This window comes from Gorilla gorilla, chromosome 18 (assembly GCF_029281585.2).
Source record: "Gorilla gorilla gorilla isolate KB3781 chromosome 18, NHGRI_mGorGor1-v2.1_pri, whole genome shotgun sequence".
Taxonomy (NCBI): domain Eukaryota; kingdom Metazoa; phylum Chordata; class Mammalia; order Primates; family Hominidae; genus Gorilla; species Gorilla gorilla.
The window spans coordinates 32,327,549-32,351,183 of record NC_073242.2 but is presented as its reverse complement, the minus strand read 5'-3'; the positions used below and the strand labels follow the sequence as shown (position 1 = coordinate 32,351,183).

The 23,635-nt window shown below is 42.4% G+C and overlaps 1 protein-coding gene across 12 annotated transcripts in view; it reads right to left on the bottom strand.

Moving 5' to 3' along the window:
- LOC115932699 (poly(A)-specific ribonuclease PARN-like) overlaps nucleotides 1-23,635 on the bottom strand; it is a 108,402-nt gene that overhangs the window by 54,636 nt on the left and 30,131 nt on the right. For 11 of the 12 annotated variants that reach the window (XM_063699613.1, XM_063699614.1, XM_055365799.2 and 8 more), the window contains exons 12-18: nucleotides 23,191-23,247; nucleotides 16,608-16,685; nucleotides 9,633-9,676; nucleotides 8,070-8,112; nucleotides 7,668-7,743; nucleotides 5,498-5,608; nucleotides 4,440-4,509 (exon numbers count right to left, since the gene is read on the bottom strand). In XM_063699613.1, the coding sequence (XP_063555683.1) occupies nucleotides 4,440-4,509; nucleotides 5,498-5,608; nucleotides 7,668-7,743; nucleotides 8,070-8,112; nucleotides 9,633-9,676; nucleotides 16,608-16,685; nucleotides 23,191-23,247 (479 nt within the window). Of the gene's footprint in view, nucleotides 1-3,318; nucleotides 3,545-4,439; nucleotides 4,510-5,497; nucleotides 5,609-7,667; nucleotides 7,744-8,069; nucleotides 8,113-9,632; nucleotides 9,677-16,607; nucleotides 16,686-23,190; nucleotides 23,248-23,635 lie in introns of those variants that run through there. The other variant, XM_055365802.2, reaches the window with a different exon arrangement.

Here is a 23,635-nt window from a genome sequence, read left to right as displayed (position 1 = left end):
CCTTCATAAAAGGGTCAAGGTGTCTTGACAATACCAAAGACAGTTAACAAAACATAAGGCAAACGTCTGATTTTGTGCTTTCTGTTGTACAATAAAAAGCAAAAGCAGAGAGTATTTTTAGCTCTTAGATTTTAGATCTGGATTTCACCAAAGGATCTTAACATTAAGTCTGGTTTTCAACGCATTGATTAAAACTGACCAAGGTTATAAAAGGAGGTAAATCATTTCCTGAGGAGACAGCCTCCAATATAAACAGAGTGCATTCCACACAGGCTGTCATTAGCAGTGGCGTGATCCTGATTTCCATGGCTCAATTCTCTCATGACTTTCCTCCTGATTCCAAAAAAGCAAGGAGGACTATGGGAGGTGCCCAGGCCATGAAAAAGACAAAATGGCACCATGCAAAACCCTCATGGGACATTCTTCTAGACCAGTATGGCTTAAAAAAACACCTCATATCACATTCAGTCTTTGCATACTGCTTAAACAACAGTGGTCTCAGGATTTCGTCAATAGTTGACGTGATAAAGCTTCCCAAAATGCATAACTGATGCTACTAAATGCTAATTTAGAATAATGCAGACATAAGTGAAGTTTATTTCCCTTCGAGGTTTACTTTTTAAATGTTAAGTCTGGTGAGAGCAAAATAAAATATTGTTTGCATATGTGGGCAGTTTAATGTCCACCCAAATTTATGTTAGGAGTATGCATGTTTGGTAAAGGTTACATTTAGAAAAGACTGGTGTCAAAATAAATTAATCTTCAGAAAATCTTGCATATTTTTCTAAAATCATCAGCTTGAGATAATGTTGGGGGCAACTACCAAATGTCTTTCTACAAGGGTAACCATGAAAAATGACAAAAATCAAGGTTTAATATCCTAAATCACCTGCAAGTAAGTAAAAACAAGGTCAGTATTAACATAGAAAGAGATGTCAAAAGAAGCAATTGTTTTTCCTTCTTTTTTCTTTTTGGTCTCCTCTTCCCAGACTCAAGTGATCCTCCTGCCTCAGCCTCCCGAGTAGCTGGGACTACAGGTGTCTGCCCCTACACCCACCTAATTTTTGTATTTTTTGTAGAGACTGGGTTTTGCCACATTGTCCAGGCTGCTCTCAAACTCCTGGGCTCAAGCAACCCTCCTTCCTCACCTTCACAAAGTGGTGGGATTACAGGCATGAGCCACGGCACCTGGTCCAGAAAACCCACTTTACTTACTTACTTACTTACATTTATTTATTTATTTTTGAGATGGAGTCTCACTCTTGTTGCCCAAGCTGGAATGCAGTGGCGCAATCTCGGCTCACTGCAACCTCTGCCTCCTGGGTTCAAGCAATTCTCCTGCCTCAGCACCCCCAGTAGCTGGGATTACAGGCACCCATCAACATGCCCGGCTAATTTTTGTATTTGTAGTAGAGACAGGGTTTCGCCATGTTGGCCAGGCTGGTCTTGAACTCCTGACCTCAGGTGATCCGCCCGCCTCAGCCTCCCAAAGTGCTGGGATTACAGACATAGGCCAACGCATCTGGCCATAAAACCCACTTTCTAAGGGGGTTAAGAATGAATGCCTATACTTAACCAAGTTATTCCAATAAATAATAATAAAAACAGGCCATGCATGGTGGCTCACGCCTATAATCCCAACACTTTGGGAGGCCAAGGCAGGTGGATCACCTGAGGTCAGGAGTTTGAGACCAGCCTGGCCAACATGGCAAAACCCCGTCTCTACTAAAAATACAAAAATTAGCAGGGCGTGGTGGTACGAGCCTGTAGTCCCAGCTACTCAGGAGGCTGAGGCAGGAGAATCACTTGAACCTAGGAGGTGGAGGTTGCAGTGAGCTGAGATCACGCCACTGCACTCCAGCCTAGGTGACAGAGTGAGACTCTGTCTCACCAAAAAAAAAAAAAAAAAAAAAAAGAGGAATAAAAACAGTTCTTGGCTAGGCGCGGTGACTAACGCCCGTAACTCCAGCACTCTGGGAGGCCGAGACGGGTGGATCACCTGAGGTCGGGAGTTCGAGACCAGCCTGACCAACATGGAGAAACCCCACCTCTACTAAAAATACAAAAAAATGGCCGGGCATGGTGGCACTTGCCTGTAATCCCAGCTACTCGGGAAGCTGAGACAGGAGAATCACTTGAACCTGGGAGGCAGAGGTTGCGGTGAGCCGAGATCACGCCATTGCACTCCAGCCTGGGCAACAAGAGTGAAACAACATCTCAAAAAAAAAAAGAAAGAAAAAAAAACACAGTTCTTATTTTGTATTTCAAATCTTGCAGGAATATTTTTCCTTCAATGATGAAGAAAATATTCTTCCTTTACAGATTGGAAAAAAATAGACCAAAAAAATAATCACAGAAGGATTCCCAAATCCCACCTCCTATTCAACTACTCTTGGTATGCATCTCGGTTTTACAAAAAAATTCTGAATGGACAAATGTCCCAATTCAAAATAAACCTATATATTTACTGTCTAGTTCTTTTCAATAATAGTCCTGCACAGTATTAGCAATATTAGATTGATCTAGAAATACAGAAAGTCTCAGCTAGCTTTTTTTTCTTTTTTTTTTTGAGAGGGAGTCTCACTCTGTTGCCCAGGCTAGAGTGCAGTGGTGTGATCTTGGCTCACTGCAGCTTCCGCCTCCTGGTTTCAAGCGATTCTCCTGCCTTAGCCTCCCGAGTAGCTGGGAATACAGGCTAATTTTTGTACTTTTAGTACAGACCGTTTTTCACCATGCTGGCCAGGCTGGTCTCGAACTCCTGACCTCGAGTGACCTGCCCACCTTGTTCTCCCAAAGTGCTGGGATTACAGGCATAAGCCACTATACCCAGCCCAGCTAAGCTTTTTAATCAAAGTTTATTTTGATTGCTCTGCATGTTGGTCACATACATGACTGATAAACTAGATGCAGCCCACATCTAACCCAGTTTGCATCCAACATCTGATTTTATAAGGAGCTGACTTTAGTAGAGAAGCAGGATTACTGTTTTAATATTTACAGCGTGTAAATATTTACAAATGACTACTCAGGAGACTGAGGTGGAAGGGTCACTTGAGCTCAGGAGGTGGAGGCTGCAGCGAGCCAAGATCATGCCACCGCACTCCAGCATGGAAAAAAGAGCAAGACCGTGACTCAAAAAAATAATAATAACAATACAAATGAGTCAACATCTCTCAGTTGAAAAATACTGCAGAACAATGAATTTAACATCAAGTACATAAAAATGTAATGGAACAATCATAATTGGACCTATATTTAGCTGGCCACGGTGGTTCACACCTGTAATCCCAGCACTTTGGGAGGCTGAGGTGGGCAGATAACCTGAGGTCAGGGAGTTCGAGAACAGCCTATTCAGCATGGTGAAACACCATCTCTACTAAAAATATAAAGATTAGCCAGGTGTGGTGATACATGCCTGTAGTTCCAGCTACTCCATAGGCTGCAGCAGGAGGACTGCTTGAACCCAGGAGGCAGACATTGCAGTGAGCTGAGATTGTGCCACTGCACTCCACATTCCAGCCTGGGTGACAGAGTGAGACACCATCTCAAAAAAAAAAAAAAAAGAACTATATTTAACATCAATCCCCTGTGGGTTCCATGGTCTACGGCAAAGGCTACATTTCCAAAGACAAACACTGCCCCCAAAAATAAAAGAGCTAAGAAAATCATGTTTTCTACAGGCGCCCGCCATCGTGTCGGCTAATTTTTTGTATTTTTAGTAGAGATGGGGTTTCACCGTGTTAGCCAGGATGGTCTCAATCTCCTGACTTCATGATCCGCCTGCCTCAGCTTCCCAAAGTGGGGGGATTACAGGCGTGAGCCACCGCGCCTGGCCAGGAAATTTTCTTTTGTTTTTTTTGTTTGTTTTTTTTTTCAGACAGAGTTTTGCTGTGTTGCCCAGGCTGCAGTGCAGTGGTGCAATCTCAGCTCACTGCAACCTCTGCCTCCTGGGTTGAAGCAATTCTCCCACTACAGCCTCCCGAGTAGCTGGGATTACAGGCACACGCCACCACGCCTGGCTAATTTTTGTATTTTTAATAGAGACGAGGTTTCACCATGTTGGCCAGGCTGGCCTCGAACTCCTCACCTCAAGCACTCTGCCCACCTCAGCCTCCCAAAGTGCTGGGATTACAGGTGTGAGCCACCACACCCAGCCCCTCATAGGAAATTTAAATGACAGAACTACCAGTTCTTTTTCTTGGAAGAGATCTACTACGTCTAGCAATGTTTTCTTTTTTTTTTTTTAAGCCTATATTTTTAATACATTTGTTCCCCAAAAGGTCACTTTCTACTTTCAAAAAACATGTGAGTCACTCGAGATGAAAAACAGTTTATCTAAAAATGTGCTATAGCTCCCAATAACTCCAAACTGACAACCCAAGATATGAGGCTGTTCCACAGTGAGAGAACTTGGAAACTGGAACTCTCTGATTACTTACTTGTTAAAAAAAGGTTCAATGAGTTTTGATCTGGCAGACACATGAATTTTTGGAGGGCTGAGAAAAGAACCTAATGAAGAAAAGAAGAGAGGTATTATTATTCACAGTCACATAGACCAAGCCTGAAAGTTCAGACCAAAACAGATTTAAATTAACAGCATGGTTCAACAAGCGTGAAAGGTATTCTTTTTTTTTGAGTCAGAGTTTCACTCTTGTTGCCCAGGCTGGAGTGCAATGGTGCAATCTCGGTTCACTGCAACTTCCACCTCCCAGATTCACGTGATTCTCCTGCCTCAGCCTCCCACTCTTACCTCAAAACCCTCCCACTTTTAACTGGGTGAGTGGATCCCAAGGAAATGGTAATGCTATAGGTTCAATGTTTGTGTCCCCCTAAAATTCATATGTTGAAGCCTCCCCAATACGATGGTATTTGGAAGTGAGACCTTTGGGAGGTAATTAGGTCATGAGGGAATTAGTGCCCTTGTAAGAAGGGTCAGGAGGCTGGGTGCGGTGGCTCAAGCCTGTAATTCCAGCACTTTGGGAGGCTGAGGTAGGAGGATCACTTGAGCCCAGAAATTCTAGATCAGCCTGATTACCACAGCAAGACCCTGTCTCTGTAAAAAAATTAAAAAGTTAGCCGGGCACAGTGATGCACACCAGTAGTCCCAGCTACTTGGGAGGCTGAGGTGGGAGGATCTCTTGAGCCCAGGAGTTCAGCGTTGCAGTAAGCTATGATTGAACCACTGTACTTCCAGCCTGGGTGACAGTGAGACCCTGACTCTTAAAAAAGAGGCGGCACAGCTTCTGCTCTCTCTGCTCTCCACCACGTAAGGACACGAGAAGGCAGCCATCTGCAAACCAGGAAGTGGGCTCTCACCAGATACTAGGTCTGCTGGCAACTGGGTCTTGGACTTTCCAGCCTCCTGAACATGAGAAATAAATGTCTGTTGTTTAAGCCCCACAGTCGACAGTAATTTATTACAGCAGCCTAAGCCAGGAGACAGGTAAGATCCACCCTAGATCACTGCGTGTTTGACTGAAAGACATGTAATGCGTACCTAGGTAATTGGCCATGGAGATGAAGCACAGCCCTGTGATGTAGGCATCGTAGCCTGCCTCGTGGAGTTGTTCAGAGGCTGTGTCATAACTTGGAAAACCTTCGGCACTTTCTAAGAAAAAAAAGGAAAAAGTTTTCCTCAAAACAAAGACTAGTAAGCACATTGCCCTACCAATCCAAATTGCATTAGCATATGCTAGAGAAATACCCTAAATAGGCAGAAAAAAATCTATCTATTCCTTAATTCTCTCTATATAAGACCTTAAAATACAAGATAACAGAGTCACTGAAAAGGAGGGCTTTGGTCTAGGATACAGAAATGCCTCAGTTAGATTATGAAGGACTCAGCCGTGGGCTTTCTCGTCCCACACTGGTGGGTGCTATTTATGATCATCCATAACTCACTCTAGGACAATTATTCCTCTTCTGCTTGCTTTCTAAGGCCATGAAAAGGATATTCTTCCCTTATACAAGATGGTCACATCAGGCCACAATAGATGATCCAGAGTAAAGATTAAGAGCATGGGCTCTGGAGTCACACTGAGTTCGAATCTCTGCTCCACCACTTATTTGAGGTATGACCTTGGGCAAGTCACTTCATCCCTAAGGTTCCAGTTTTGTAAAATGGAGATGATAATCAAACCTTCTTCAAAAGGTTATTGTTAGGATCAGATAAGATAATATAAGTTAAACTCTTACCTAGTGCTTGGTACATAGTAAGTGCTCAAAAACTGTTATCTATCAATACCTGAGGCAACCCTCCCCCCAAAAAAGAGAAGACTGCAATTCACTATCAACAGCTCCAACTCACTACTGTCCTCTACTATGTTCCCAAGCTTAGAGATCGAAAGGTGACAGCACAACCAACTCCAAAAATAAATCGAACTTGCTATAATGCTGCCCTTGGATCATGGAGCCACTTTACAGCAAAGACCGCTTTATATACAATATGGTTCTTTTGTGACATTGATAAATACAGATGTGACCAGATAAACTATAAGAGGAATGACCTGCTTTAGACTGAATTCTCTACCAGATACCACTATTTTATATGGAAATAATAACATAAAACTATAACTCATAAATAATTATATCCTAGAACCATTCTGGAAATGAATGTCAGGAAGGTTACTATAACACAGAATCAAAAGCATAAATGGAAATTAACAATGAAAAGGCTGTAACTGTTTTTATGTCAATACGATGCTCTTTAAGCAAGAATTCTTTAACTCCATATTAAATATTAGACTTGATGCCTTTAAAAAAAGCCTTTTAACATGGTAGCCACCTAAGTAATACCTTCCACTCCATCATCAACTGAGACACATTCTTTCCAAAATCAATTATTTCCATTATATTGTTATAGAAAAGGTCCAAGTTTTCTCCCCCAATGGCCCCACCACCACTTTTCTTAATTCCTTTCTTGGACTATTACCCAGAAAGAGGCAAATAACTGTAATCTTGGCTGCTTTAATACTTTGCATTATCAATTTCTAAACCATTAGTCCTATTATCCATGTCTTTAGAAGTTTTCAGGCTATAGCTAATGGCTCGCTAATCACCGTATCAGCAGCACAATCAGGTTAACAGGGACCAAGGAAGTAGCACCTGGAAGGCTCTCCACATACCTTGGTGGTGGCCCGAGGTGGCAAAACACCTCCATCTCATCTCCCTACTTCTGGTTTTCCTCAGTGCTGCTGTTTCTACTCTCTAAACCAGCTGAAAATGAGGCAGGGTGGGGACTTGCCTTAATCTCACCTGTAAATCCAGTTCTCGGGCTTTTCTGAGATGGAAAATATATTTTTTACTCTACCCCTGGTGATTAATCACTAGCTCTTTGTCTCTGCTTCAATAATGTATGAAAGAATAAAAGGGCACATCAAGTTTTAGGAGAATTCCATATTATTAGAAAATAGAAGCCTTGAAGCTTTAATTGCTAAAATTCTCAATGAATGGCTACCCAACTCCATTAACATAAAATATATGTAGAATTAAAAGACCATCTTTATTCAAAAAACAATAATTCAACACACGGTATGTGCAAGTGAATTCAGCCAAAATCTATAAATGAACAATACGGTCTCCAGAGCCATTCTGCTTTTCTTCTAAAATATACATCAATAATTATTACAAAGAGTTTGGAGGGTTTCCGGTTTGTTTAATATTCTTACCAACTTTAGGGGGGTTGAAAGGTGTCTCTTTTAACCGCTTTTCCAATTCCGCAAGGGATGTGTTGTTAATGATATCCTGCAAACCACAAAGCAAAGAATTATGAGATTTCATCATCTCAGAACAATATATTAAAGAGATTCACTGACCCCCCAAAAAAAAAGACAGCATCTAGTACTGTCTCCTTGCGTTCTTTAAAGAAACACAGAAGTCTTCGTTTTTTTCAATGTGAAAGAGAAGCAGCTAGTTTAATTTTTATAATATACAAAGTATAACCAAATGAATAAAGATCTTTACAGATGAATTAAATATCTCCAAACCTTTTGCCAGAAGGCTATATTGTTCCGGCATTCATTTCACTCAGTAATATGCAGTCGCTTTATAAAGTAGCAAATGAATAATACCTTAAAAGGTTGTGTGCTGGCCATCAATTTAGTATCCAAGAGTCTAAAAAGAATTTTTAACAAGGTAAACAAAATGTATATCAATGTTTAAAATGTCTTTTACTCAAATATGTAAGTTACTTAAAATACTTCATACATAAAAAACATACTTAAAACATAAAATGTTTAATACAGAAAATACTTAAACACAGACAAAGTAATTAAACACATCGGCCATTTTGAACCCAGCACCAGCATCCCTGCTACGTTGGAGTAGGTACTCAGTCCCATCATTAGCGACTTCATTGAGCAACTGCAGGAGAGTCCACACTTGGAGTACAAGTTCTAGATTCACCTGGATCCTCAGAGAGCCTGGGCTCCATCAATCTCAAGGGTGAGTCAAATACTCTCACATGGTTTTACGTGGTTCAAATACTGCTGCCGGTCTACCATTCCCAAACTGCTACCATCTACTCCTACTCCTCAGGTTTGTAAACTATAAATTCTTCTGGAGGGCCAAAATCTACAATCAGTACTTTCACGCTGTTGTTTTTATTTCTTATTATTCTATTTCAGAGATCAGAAACACCAAAAGGGGAGGGTTGGGAGAAACCCACATGAAAACTCTATTTCTCTATTCTTTTTTTTTTTTTTCATATAAATGTGAACAGAGTGGGTAACAGGACAGAAATAAGCCCAGCTGAGAGAGAAACTGCTCGAACACCACGCCTATCCCTCTTCAACAGGTCCTAAGACACAAACACTTGTTTGGTAGGCTCCACATGGCTGACCTGTGATGTCTCAGAGATATGTGACATGTGACCTATCAGAACAAGGGGGCAATAATAACTGTAGAAAACACCAACAGGAAAAGGCACTGACTTGAAGTGGATGAAAAACAAAATCTCTAGCCAGACGGACAGTTCTTGACTGACTCTTGAACACTCTCAATTGGACACTTCAATAGTTACAAGGTACATCCTACATGCAAGACAGACAAGAGCCATCTCAAGGAGGCTTCAACAGTTCTTTAGACAGCAAGATGAGAGATAAGAAAAAAGGAGTCGTTGGTCTACTTTCACTCTCAGTTCAAACTGTGATTTTTTTTATAACAAAACCAATCATAAATTATAAAAGCAAGCCATCCCAACATTGGAGACATTAAATAAGTTCCAAGCTTATATGAACATGATCTAATGGTTTTAACAAATTACTATATACCTATTTGTATTGTGTATGTCACAATGACTCTTTTTTTTTTTTTTTTGAGACAGGATCTCACTCTGTCACCCAGGCTGGATAGTAGCACTATTATGGCTCACTGCAACCTGGACCTCCTGGGTTCAAGCAATTCGCCCACTTCAGCCTCCTGAGTAGCTGGACCACAGGTATCCCACCACACCCAGCTAATTTTTTATTTTTTATAGATATGTGGTTTCACTATGTTGCCCAGGCTGGTTCTGAACTCCCTAGGCTCAAGTGATCCTCCCACCTCAGTCTCCCAAAGTGGTGGGATTATAGGTGTGAGCCACCGTGCCCAGCCGATTTTTTTAAATGAAAGACAAATCCTCAAAGAAAGCTTACCTGGGGAAAACACATGTTGTCATCTCTTTAAACTCACTTAAGTCCTAAAGAACAAGAGAAGGACTTGTTACAATTTTCCTAATACACTCGCAGTATTAAAAAACATGTAAACAGCTCAAGTTCCATAGCTGTCTTCTCAAACAAGCTGTTGGAGCCCTTAAGCTAAACTACAAAACCCATTTCTAGTTAACAAGTACAAAAAAAACACAAAACCTTCCCAATTTCCTCACTCATTGGGAACCATATAACCTGATAACTAACTTCTGCATAACCAAAACAACAAATTTAAGGATTTAATAGTTGAAATTGGGAAGGGGCAGGGGGTCCAATAAAATGTTAAAACCTACCTATTTGAGAGGCCTGTAATAAATGCAGAAAACTTCCAGTAATAGCTAACAGGCTGCGATCTACCACACAAATTTATCATAACAGTGAGACAAGCAGAGTCATTTAAATTAAATGGTTTATACAGGAAATGGGCATACTGTAAACTAGCTTAGACCTTTCCTGAGATCACCTTTGAAATGTTAGTAAAAATGGCCTTGGAAACACAGGCTTTTCAATACACATATGATTCCTGTTTCAACTCCAGAAAATTGCTCAAGTGGCACTAATAGCAAGTGCCTAGATTAGACAATTCATTTCTCAAGTTTATTTTGATCAGGAAGTCTAGAGCTGAAATGAGAGTCCTCTAATTTTGAATTAACTCATTTACATACATAATTGCCATGCTAGACTGAGCAGTCATACTCCTGACTCTTTGTAAACTACACTTCTCTTGAATGTTATTCATGCTTCATAGGAAACTGCTGTTTCCAATTAGCTTTTCAAGCCTGTAAATACAGACTGTATTTAGCTAGCCTGATATATTTGCCAGCTTTTCAATGGCTATAAATTAATGGGCAAAGCATGAACAGGCGGTTTCAATGCAAAGTCAAAAAATGTAATAATGATGTTTGTAATCTCTCAATACCACTAGAAAGCTTTACAAGCAAGGAACACGGAGAATTACGGCCACCTCCAGGGCCAACATATAGCACAGTTCTAGACCAATCTCTTCTAAAAGGTCATGCTAAAGTATCAAGATAGTTCATAAGAAAACACTCTCCTCTAAAAGGCAACTCCAAAATGTGGATTATTTAGTATCCTTTTAAATGCAAATTTTGATACCAGTGCATGTAAAAGCTCTACCTTTTTATCAAGTCAGGGTCTCACTATGTTGCCCAGACTAGCCTTGAACTCCTGGACTCAAGCAATTCTCCTGTAACAGCCTCTCAAGTAGCAGGCACTGCAGGTATGCACCACCACACCGAGCCTTCTAATTTATTAGGCTTTCTAATTTCTTCTCATCACTTCTTCTAAAGGTAGATGGAAAAAAACAAAACAAAACATTTACTTTCTCTGACAATGCCAGAACATAAAGAAGTTAAGTAACTTACCAGGTAGCCTTAGTAATAAAGTGAAGGATAAAACTGCTTATCCTAACCCACTTACTACTCTACAACAAATCACTTGCTCTTTCTATCAGAATTTAATTCAAGACCACTTTCATTCCACTTAACGTTCATTAACTGCTTACATACAATGTGTTACGTTAGGCCATTCATTAACTGCTTACACGCAATGTGTTACGTTACGCACTTACACAACAAAATGGCTACACCCCTTGTCCAAGGAGCTAACCACCTAGAAGGGGGTTATGCTGTATAATACAAGACAAAATTTATGTAACATAGAGATGTACAATGTTCTGTGGGAGTTGAGAGAAAGGAAAGATCACCTCTTGGGCAAGGTAGGAGGCAATAAAAACTTCATGGAGAAGGCAAAAGCTGCACCGCGGAAAGTTAAGGGAAAGTTGTGAACAACAAACATTGAGAACAACAAGAGAAAATTCAAGTTGGAAGAAATTAAACAAAGCACCTCTTAGGGAACAAATAAGTCAGTCTTGGAAAAAGGAGAGTAACAAGGGATTAGACTACACAGAAAGGTTGGGCTGGATCACAGAAAGCCTGTTATGCATGGGTAAAAATAGTTATTAACTGCCTAGAAAACAAAGAGTGTGGGATTAATTTATAATTTTCAGCAGGGTCAGTGACAGGAACGGAGCCATACATCAGAAGATTACAAAACTGGCAGTTGGGAGATACCTCATTTGTTAAATCGATATTTAATGCCTTCTAGTGCCAAGCTCTATTCAGTATTCAAAACACCTAGAAGCACAGAATTAAATACATTTTCCTCTTGCCTTGCTGATAACTTCATTGCTTTAAAGATCAAAAAAGGCTGGGCGCGGTGGCTCATTCCTGTAATCCCAGCACTTTGGAAAGCCGAGTGGGTGGATCACTTGAGGCCGGAAGTTCGAGACCAGCCTGGCAAGCATGGTGAAATCCCATCTCCACTAAAAAAAAATACAAAAATTAGCCAGATGTGGTGGCGTACACCTGTAATCCCAGCTACTTGAGAGACTGAGACATGAGAATCACTTGAACTTGGGAGAGGGAGGTTGCAGTGAGCCAAAATCACAGCACTGCACTCCAGCCTGGCGACAGAGTGAGACTCTGTCTCAAAAAAACAAATGAACAGGCTGGGCGTGGTGGCTCACACTTGTAATCCCAGAGCATTGGGAGGCCAAAGCAGGTGGATCACCTGAAGTCAGGGGTTCAAGACCAGCCTGGCCAACATGGTGAAACTCCGTCTCTACTGAAAATATAAAAATTAGCTGGGCATGGTGGCAGGTGCCTGTAAACCCAGCTACTCAGGAGGCTAAGGCAGGAGAATCGCTTGGATCCGGTAGGCAGAGGTTGCAGTGAGCCAAGATCGCGCCACTGCACTCCACCCTGGGCCACAGACCAAGACTCTGTCTCAAAAATAAATAAATAAATAAATAAATAATAAAGGTCAAAAAGTCAAGAGAGGAGCTGCTACTTTGATCTACTTGGCCAATAAGAAGTGGGTGATCTGGCCAGGTGTGGTGGCTCACATCTATAATCTTAGCACTTTGGGAGACTGAGGTGGGCAGACTTCTCTTGAACGCAGGAGTTCGAGAGCAGCCTGGGCAAATGGTGAGATCCTGTCTCTACAAAACTTACAAAACAATTAGCGAGGCATAGTGGCATGTGCCTGTGGTCCCAGCTACTCGAGAGGCTGAGGTAGGAGTATCACTTGAGCCCAGGGAGTTGAGGCTGCAGTGAGCCAAGATGGCGCCACTGCACTCCAGCCTGGGTGACAGAGTGAGACACTCTCTCAAAAAAGAAAAAAAAAAAATGGCCGGGCATAATGGCTCATGCCTGTAATCGCAACACTTTGGGAGGCCCAGGCAGGCGGATCACCTAAGGTCAGGAATTCGAGAACGGCCTGGCCAACATGGCGAAATCCCGTCTCTACTAAAAACACAAAAATTAGCCAGGCATGGTGGCAGGCGCCTGTTAATTCTAGCTACTCAGGAGGCTGAGGCAGAAGAATTGCTTGAACCCAGGAGACAGAGGTTGCAGTGGGCCAAGACTGCACCACTGCACTCCAGCCTAGGTGACAGAGTAAGACTCCATCTCAAAAAAAAAGGTGCGAAAGTGAAGAAACAAGAAAAGAAAAAAAACAGAAGTGGGATGACATAAAATAAACATTAGCTCATTAGACTTAAGAAACGCAAATCCAGGCCAAGCCCGGTGGCTCACACCTGTAATCCCAGTACTTTGGGAGGCAGAGGCCGGTGGATCCCCTGAGGTCAGGAGTTCAAGACCAGCCTTACCAACATGGTGAAACCCCATCTCTACTAAAAATACAAAAATTAGCTGGGCATGGTGGCGGGCGCCTGTAATCCCAGCTACTCGGGGGGCTGAGTCAGGAGAATCACTTGAACACAGGAGGCCGAGATCGCACCACTGCACTCCAGCCTAGGTGACAGAGTGAGACTCCATCTCAAAAAAAAAAGGTAGGAAAGAGAAGAGAAAAAAAAAAAAACAGAAGTGTGGTGAGTGACATAAAATAAACATTTGCTCATTAGACTTAAGAAATGCCAATCCAGGCCAGACGTGGTGGCTCACGCCTGTAATCCCAGAACTTTGGGAGGCGGAGGTGGGTGGATCACCTGAGATGAGGCGTTCGAGACCAGCCAGGCCAACATGGTGAAATCCCGTCTCTACTAAACATACAAAAATTACCCGGGCATGGTAGCAGGCATCTGTAATCCCAGCTCCTCAGGAGTCTGAGGAAGGAGAGTCGCTTGAACCCAGGAAGCGGAGGGTGCGCTGAGCAGAGATCACACCACTGCACTCCAGCCTGGGCCACAGAACAAGATTCAGTCTCAAAAAAAAAAAAAAGAAATGCAATTTCATACCTTTACACTTGTTTTGAGACCCACAACTATGAAGTCTTTGAATCCTAAAAGGTGTTAAAAGGTGATAGAGCCGTCTTAAAAAGTGATGACAACCTAAATTTTAAGAAATACAAGGGGAGCAACTGACCCACTCATGACGTCTGTATTGTACTTTTTTAAAGGAGGGTAATCAAAATGCTGACGGAACAATGGGACCTAAGAAATGTGAAGTAACTGAAGGTTTACAGATGTATAAGTGAGACTGAACTCTCAAGCAGGTGTCTTCCAATCTAGAAGTAACAAAATATTAATCTTTTAGCTGGGCGTGGTAGTGTACACCTGTGGTTTTACCTATTCGGGAGGCTGAGGCAGGAGGACCGCTTGAGCCCAGCACCCTGAGATCAGCTTGGACAAAAGAGTGAGACCTAGTCTCTATTTTATTAAAAAGATATGGGGAAGGCCGGGCACAGTGGCTCACGCCTGTAATCCCAGCACTCTGGGAGGCCAAGACAGGCAGATCATGAGGCCAGGAGATCGAGACCATCCTGGCCAACATGGTGAAACCCCATCTCCACTAAAAATACAAAAAAATTAGCAGGGCGTGGTGATGCACGCCTGTAGTCCCAGCTACTCGGGAGGCTGAGGCCGGGGAAACACTTGAACCTGGGAGGCGGAGGTTCCAGTGAGCCGAGATTGCACCACTGCACTCCAGCCTGGCAACAGAGTAAGACTCCATCTCTAAAAAAAAAAAAAAAAAAAAAAAAATTATTTAAAATAAGAAAAAGATTAGTCCAGTGGCATACTATGGTCCATAGGCCAAATACAGCCCATCAATTATTTTGTAAATGAAGTTTTATTGCAACACGGCTATGCCAATTGGTTTACGTATTCTATGGCATTTGGGGGCTACAATGGCAGAGCTAAGAGTTGTGACAGAAACTATGCAGCCTGGAAAGCTGAAAATACTTTACTATCTGGCCCTTTATAGAAAACGTGCCAACTTTCATTTTAAAGGATGGGCTGAAGGTTGAAGGGGGACAGGAAATGCTGCCTGGAATTTGCTAAACTCAAAGATGAGAAATAAGGCCACTTGCAACAAAACTAAAAACAATCAGCTGGGCATAGTGGCTCACACCTGTAATCCCAGCACTTTAGGAGGCTGAGGCGGGCAGATCAGGAGGTCAGGAGATTGAGACCATCATGGCCAACACGGTGAAACCCTGTCTCTACTAAAAATACAAAAAAAACTAGCTGGGCATGGTGGCACACACCTGTAGTCCCAGCTACTCGGGAGGCTGAGGCAGGAGAATCACTTGAACCCAGGAGGCGGACGTTGCAGGGAGCCGAGATCATGCCACTGCACTCCAGCCTGGTGAAAGAGTGAGACTCCATCTCAAAAAAAAAAAAAAAAAAAATCCAGATGTGAGAGACGGCATGGAGATAAAATCGTCAGAATTTTGGAAATGACCAGATCTGGAGACAGAGCAAGAGTCAAAACTGATGCTAAAAACAGGGTTGGTAACTGGGAATCACTTATAGTAATGGGATGAGGAGAAAGAAGTGGTTTGGAGACAGCAAGAAAGAAAAGAAGTACAAGTTAAATATCTCATTTGAGCCACGTCAATTCAAAACAACACTTAGTCTGGGGGCTATCCAGGTAGGGATGTCTGGAGTCCAGCATGAAATGTATACCTGGAGCTGAAGAGAGACCACAGCTGGGGATAAAGATGTTGGTGTCTACAGCTGAAGCTGTAAAGTGAGTGAGATCACTAAAAGACAAAAAAGATGAAGAGGAAATAAAAGAGTGGAGCACAGAGTGGCGAGGGACAAGTAACGTGAGGCCACGCACACCGTATGGAGCAGAAGAGGGAAAGTCAGTAGAGGAACCAAAGCAGCTTGTGCTTTGGTCAACCAAGGCAACTTGGCTCAAGGACTGAAAAATGCACTACTGAGGTCAGCAGAGAATCTAAGGGAAGCAGCCTAGCAAGGGTGATCAAGAATTCTGTAGGACTGGACCCACTTCAGCTGCCACCACTTACCTTCAATGGCCCTGCTATGTCTAATTTTAGCAGGACCAAACTAGCAGCCCACACCTGTGGCCTGGGAATCCCTGCCCAGCACTAAATGAGCAAACCGCTGGCATTAAGACGATGAAACAAATGTTTAATCTTCCTCTGGCAATGGCAGTGACTGAAGATCCCTTAATAAAAAAGCTTGTGGCCAGGCGCGGTAGCTCAGGCCTGTAATCCCAGCACTACGGGAGGCCAAGGCAGGCGGATCACGAGGTCAGGAGTTCGAGAACAACCTGGCCAACATGGTGAAACCCCATCTCTACTAAAAATACAAAAAGTAGCTGGGCGTGGTGACGGGTGCCTGTAATCCCAGCTACTCAGGAGGCTGAGGCAGGAGACTCGCTTGAACCCAAGAGGTGGAGATTGCAGCAAGCCAAGATTGCACCACTGCACTCCTGGGCAACAGAGTGAGAATACATCTCAAGGAAAAAAAAATGTGCAACTGAGTGCATAAGATTCTCTCTGGGAACATGCTGCATACAAGGAAATGGCACCCAAGTAGAGGACAGTTCAGTTAAAAGCATCACAATAATATTTTTTCAGATAAAAAGAATCCTGCTAATATTAAACACAGACCGACAGGTCACTTACCGCAGGCAGAGGGCAGTAGAACTGATGAACTGTGTGCATGACGTCCAAGAGCATATTGTGTCCAATAACAAGTTTTCCCTAAAGAAAGTCAAGGTTAGAAAAAAGACTTCTACATTCAAATTATACTGGGGTTTCAGAATGTATAGTTCAGATTCCAAGAGGACTTTGTACTAAACTCGCTTTCCACACTAAAAAAAAAAAAAAAAGTACAAATAAGCTAATTTGGGCTGGCTTCATTCCTCCTCCATTTTGGAATGTTAAATCCAGAAAGCAAAGTGAAAGCGCAAATGACTTTGATGTCACTGATCTTTTTCTTGAATTTTTATTAATTATGCCACCCTCATGAATCAGAAGTAGTAAAATTTTGATTGAAAAGTTTTTTTAAAAGTAAAATCTGGGCCGGGCGCGGCGGCTCACAACTGTTATCCTAGCACTTTGGGAGGTCAAGGCGGGTGGATCACCTGAGGTCAGTAGTTCGAGACCAGCCTGGCCAACATGGCGAAATCCCATCTCTACTAAAAATAGAAAAATTAGCCAGGTGCGGTGGTGCATGCCTATAACTCCAGCTACCCAGGAGGCTGAGGCAGGAGAATCGCCGGAACCCGGGAGGCAGAGGCTGCAGTGAGCCAAGATTGCACCACTGCACTCCAGCCTGGGCAACAGAGTGAGACCCCGTTTAAAAAAAAAAAAAAAAGTAAAATCTGAAAGCGTTGACTCCCTTAAACTGTCAAATAATTTGGGAAAAAACTAAACACAAATTTTAGGGCTGCATCCTTTAAAACAACTCACTTATTTTAAAAGATACATTCATACCAATGCTAAAAGGTAAAAATAACTAATTTCTAACTATATTAAACAGAATTGCATTTCCTATATCATTATGTCAAAATTCATGGGGCATGTTCTTAAACACATATCCATTAAAAGTCACTGCCTTTCAGCCAACCGAAATACAATATATGTGCTGGCAGCCCTCTTCATGCAATGGGCGGTGTGTCTCTCTCACGCTATATGTGCAACAAATTAGTCCATTTTGATAAAAATTAAATTTCCAAAATGGAACATAAATTTAGATTTAGCCAGCCAGGTGACACCATTTTTAACATAAAACATCAGGGGCCGGGCGTGGTGGCTCACACCTGTTAATCCCAGCACTTTGAGAGGCCAAGGCAGGCGGATCACCTGAGGTCAGGAGTTTGAGAACAGCCTGCCCAGCATGGCAAAATCCTGTATCTACTAAAAACACAAAAAATTAGCTGGGTGTGGTGGCAGATGCCTGTAATCTCAGCAACTCGGGAGGCTGAGGCAAAAGAATGGCTTGAACCCAGGAGGCGGAGGTTGCAGTGAGCTGAGATCGCACCACTGCACTCCAGCCTGGGCGACAGAGTCAGACTCTGTCTTGAAAAAAAAAAAAAAAAAAATCAGGTTACCACGATGGAGCTTTTACTATGTCCCAAAGGACCTTCAGTGTAACACTGCTTGATTCATAGGACTACACATTAATTATCTGAAATAATCCTACACAAAATCTCCCAAATCTAACAGAGAAGCTGTCCTTTTGGCTCATTATTGGTGTACATTCTGAATACCTATGCTACGCTAAAATAATGAGCATTGATTGAAACCACAGAAAAGATGTGTAGGTAAACCCAAATGGAATGCAAACACTAAGAAATGAACCAAACTGTATTATAAATGACTACCATAACCACACTGAAGGTTAAGAAGAAACAAACTAACTTGGAAAAGAGCATCTTGACTAGATACTGTAAGGCTAAAAACAAAAGGAATTGCACATAAATCATAAATGTTATAATTTCATCAATAAATGTACTTCTCGCGAGGTATGGGTTAGTAGCTCTGAAGCTACTTTGTGTATACCGGGTTTAAACAAATAAACATAATGGAAGTAATAGAAACTGGATTTCTCACTGTTGAGAAAGAAGGCACAAATAAGAAAAGAGAGGAAGCTAAAAATAAGTCATGTGGTATTGTACTGGAATCTGAGGTATCAGTATAAAGGCATGCATACACCCATGCGCACACACACACACAAACACACACACACACACTTATTTATTTAGAGACAGGGTCTCGCTCTGTTGCCCAGGCTGTAGTGCAATGGCACCATCATGGCTCAATGCAGCCTCAAATTCCCATGCTCAAGCAATCCTCCCACCTCAGCCTCCCCTACAGCTGGGACCACAGGCATGTGCCACCACTCCTGGCTAATTTTTTAATTTTTTTTTTTTGAAATGCAGTCTTGCTCTGTTGCCCAGGCTGGAGTGCGGTGGCATAATCTCAGCTCACTGCAACCTCTGCCTTCCAGGTTCAAGAGATTCTCCTGCCTCAGCCTCCTGAGTAGCTGGGATTACAGGTGGCACCACCACACCAGCTAATTTTTGGATTTTCAGTAGAGACGGGGTTTTACCATGTTGGCTAGGCTGGTCTCAAACTCCTGACCTCACGTGATCTGCCCGCCTTGGCCTCTCAAAGTTCTGGGATTACAGGAGCGAGCCACCACACCCAGCCAATTTTTACATTTTTTGTAGAGAGGGGGTCTCCCATGTTGCCCAGGCTGGTCTTGAACTACTAGCCTGAAGCAGTCCTCCTGCCTTGACCTCCCTAAGTGTGGGATTACAGGGTTGAGCCACCATGCCCAGCTACATACACATTTATATAGATACACACACACATACATATACAGAGAGACACAGAAATATAGCTGTGTGTGTACATGCCTAGGTCTACATACATATGGTTCTTAGTTCTGTCCAGTGAGAGGGCTTAGAAGCAATAATATCACAGCAGTAACCTAGGGCCAGATCTTGGTTTCTAAACATCATTCCCCATTAAGAGGAACCAGAGCTCCGTGGAGAAGTCATTCATTCCATAGCTGAGCCAGAGAAACTACAACAATACCAGAAAGCAAAGAAGTGCTCAGAAAAGGATGGGGGGCTTGTTCAGAGGGCACAGGAGCCAAGTCAAAGAAGCTCCAATGGCCAAAGGTGGTACAATTTAAGCAACAAAGTAAACAGTAAAAATACTAGATAATAATCTAGTATTATTATTAATACTAATAATTTTAAAAAATCTCTGAGTCCATACATATACATAAAAACCATTAAATAAACAAGGAAAAGGGCTGGGTGTGGTGGCTCGTGCCTATAATCCAAATACTTTGGGAGGCTGAGGCGCGGGAGACTGCTTGAGCCTAAGAGTTCAAGACCAGCCTGGACAACATAGGAAGACCCCTTCTCCACAAAAAAAAATATATATATATAAAATTATCCACGTGTGGTACTGCATGCCTGTAGTCCCAGCTGCTCAGGAGGCTAAGGAGGAGGGAGGATCGCTTGAGCCCGGGAGGTGGAGGCTGCAGTGAGCCAGTGTACTCCCAGCTTGGGGAACAGACAGAGACTGTGTCTCAAAATTAAATAAATACATAAATAAACAGGGGAAAAGGACATTTTTTTCTTTCCCTTTTTTTTTTTTTTTTGAGACAGGGTCTCAACTTTGTCACCAGGCTACAGTGCAATCGCGCAATCTCAGGTTACTGCAACCCCCGCCTCCTAGGTTCAAGCGATTCTCCTGCCTCAGCCTCCCAAGTAGCTGGGATTACAGGTGTGTGCCACCACGCTCAGCTAATTTTTGTATTTTCAGTAGAGATGGGATTTCACCATGTTGGTTAGGCTGGTGTCGAACTCCCGACCTCAAGTGATCCGCCCCCCTTGGCCTCCCAAAGTACTGGGATTACAGGTGTGAGCCACCATGCCCAGCCCATTTTTTTCTTTATAGAAGAATTCCAAGAATAAATGTAGAAAGGACGAAGGAAATATAAACTTGCCATTAGAATACCACAGTAATAACTGCTACAGGCAAGATATGCTGATAGACGATAATATTAGTAGGCAAAGTTTGAGGGAAAACAGGATTTTCATGGTCTCAAAGTATCTCCCCCAAGATATTCATAAACTATAAACTATATAGTTAATTTAACTATAATTTAATGATATAGTTAACTTATTAACTATAAAATTAATTTCACAGAACACAAATCCAGCCAACACCACCTTAACCAAGCGATCAAGATCAACACCATGGGCAGAGAATGGTGGCTCACGCCTGTAATCCCAGCATTTTGGGAGGCCAAGGCGGGCGGATCACGAGGTCAGGAGACCGAGACCATCCTGGCTAACATGGTGAAACCCCATCTCTACTAAAAATACAAAAAAATTAGCCTGGTGTGGTGGCAGGCGCCTGTAGTCCCAGCTACTCAGGAGGCTGAGGCAGGAGAATGGCATGAACCCAGGAGGCGGAGCTTGCAGTATGCCAAGATCGCGCTACCGCGCTCCAGCATGGGCGACAAAGCAAGACTCCGTCTCAAAAAAAAAAAAAAAATTGATCGACATCATGAACCATCATTTCTGTGGTATTCTTGCCAAACCATATATCCTCAAATCAGTCATGAGAAAATGTGAGACAAATTCCAACTGGGGGACTTCTGACAAAACAGCAATCAATACCATTCAAAAGTATCCAAGTCATACAGCCGGGCATGGTGGCTCACACCTGTAAACCCAGTATCTTGGGAGGCTGAAGGAGGCAGATTACTTGAGGTCAGGAGTTCGAGGCCAGCCTGGCCAACATGGTGAAAGCCCGTCTCAACTAAAAGTACAGAAATTAGCCAGGCGTGGTAGCAGGCACCTGTAATCCCAGCTACTTGGGAGGCTGAGGCAGGAGACTTGCTTGAACCCGAGAGGCGGAGGTTGTGGTGAGCCAGGATTGCGCCACTGCACTCCAGCAGGACAACAGAGCAAGACTCCGGCTCAAAAAATATATATATATATATTTAAGATATGGGATTTACGCATCTTATTTTACTTTAGTCAACTTTCATTCAAGACTCAAAAATTTTAAATGTCCGGATCGCTAATAAACAGGGCTTTTTTGTAGTATGCTTTGGGATGTTGACTACCAACGGTCAGCAACATGTTATGAATATTCTGTAGAAGAAAGATGTCAGAGAAAAGAAAACAGGTACAGCAAGCTAAGGTATCCGAATGTGTATAAGACAAACAAATGTCCAATCTTGGAAAAGCTGACTGAACTATCATGACGGCTACAAAAGAGCTCAAAACCAACTTATGTTCCGTATCTCTGAATTTTAGGGCCCGCCTCAATCAAAACCACCACTTATCTGAAGTCTGCTGGCTAGGTGCGCACAACATGAGCAAATGGAACCAGAAACTCAACTCTGCTTTTCTGGATACCTGTAATCTCAGCCACTGCTGAAGAGGCTCACAGCATTGTTTCTCTCCGGATCTTTCCAACTTTCTATTCGACTTTAATCGCCCCACTTACTTGAGCAAGAGAAGTCCTCGTGAGCCAACCCTCTTCTTTTACAAGGCTCTGTAAACCTCTGTTTATCCCGGAATGAGGACAGCAGGGGCCTTCCCTATAGCGCCCCTGTGTTTACAAGCCTGCAGCTGGCAGTGAGACAGCATGAAACTTTGAGAGGGTTTCTATGGCCTTAAAGCTTCTCTGATGCAAAGTTCAGCATCTAAGGTATAAGATGATTCCTTCTCCCAGGCCAACTGCTCAAAGAAGAGAATGTCCTAGACTACAAGCAATTCAGCATCCAAGCAAGCTGTCTGTCTAGAACAACCAGCAGCATGACCTAGTTTACCTATGTAAGATATGGATGCCTGTTTTCTTTGTCCTCTTTTTTTTTTTTTTTTGGAGACAGGGTCTGTCTGTCACCCAGGCTGGGGTGCAATGGCGTGATCACAGCTCACTGCAGCCTTGACTTCCCGAGCTCCAGTGATCCTCCCACCTCAGCCTCCCAAGTAGCTGGAACCACAGGCATACACCACCACACCTGGCTAATTTTTGTATTTTTGGTAGAGATGGGGTTTCCCCATATTTCCCAGGCTGGTCTCGAACTCCTGAGCTCAAGCAATCCATCCTTATCGGCCTCCCAAAGTGCTGGGATTACAGACATGAGCCACTATGCCCGGCCGCCTGTTTTCAGAAAGGCCTCACAAAGCAAGGAAAAACACCCATCATATCTATCATAGAGTCCCCTAGCACATTCACACAAATGGCCAATATCTTTTTAAAACGTATCAAATATTATTAAGAATAAGATTCAATTACACTTATGTAGCACTAAACAAAGACATCATTATTTTTACCCTCTAGATTCTTCTACTTAGGGAACAAAACACCTTCAGTCAAATATCTGATTGTTTCTCCCCTTATTTCTTACTTTCTTTTTCGACTTCTTACTGGTTTTGAAAATAACTCTTGGTTTCCATGTAGCCATGTAAGGACAACATAGTGTAACCCTCCTATGCATTTTTCAAGCAAGGCTCTCTGAAAATTGATTTGAATATAATTTAGCAATTATGCCTCACCAAGTGCATTATAACAACAGTCTATCTTGATGAAGTTCTAACTTCTTAGAATGTTCTAGGTAAACATTCTAAAGGAGATGAAATGATTAATCTGCAATGATAATTAGATACTTCACCTGAAATAGTATGTTCTGCAATCTTGCTAAAAAGTCTGGCTCACTTACCGAATTAGCAATGGCGTGAATGACTCTAGAAAATCCCACAGCATCATTCAGCTCCTCCTAATTAAAAAAAATATACATATGTATTATTGATGTATAAATATTCCTTATGTGAATTAAAAAACTACCCCAAAAAAAGACACTGAAATTTTGTATCAAGTTAGATAGCTTTAGTTTCCTGTGCTTTGCGCCTATCTTCCCAAACATTTGCATCTAAAATGATCTACGTACATACTTTTCTTCTATTTTAGAAAGTAGAAAGAACAAATGGAAAATTATTCATTAGTTGCTAAAACAACGCTTAGGGTTTATCCATCACTTCACCGACTTCTTTAAAATTTCCAAGTCTTTCAAGGTGTCTTAAAAACAGTAACTTAAAAAGTTGCCACCTGCAGGCTAAACTCAGTAACACATTCAATTCTGAGGAAACCCATCTGGCAGTTAATTG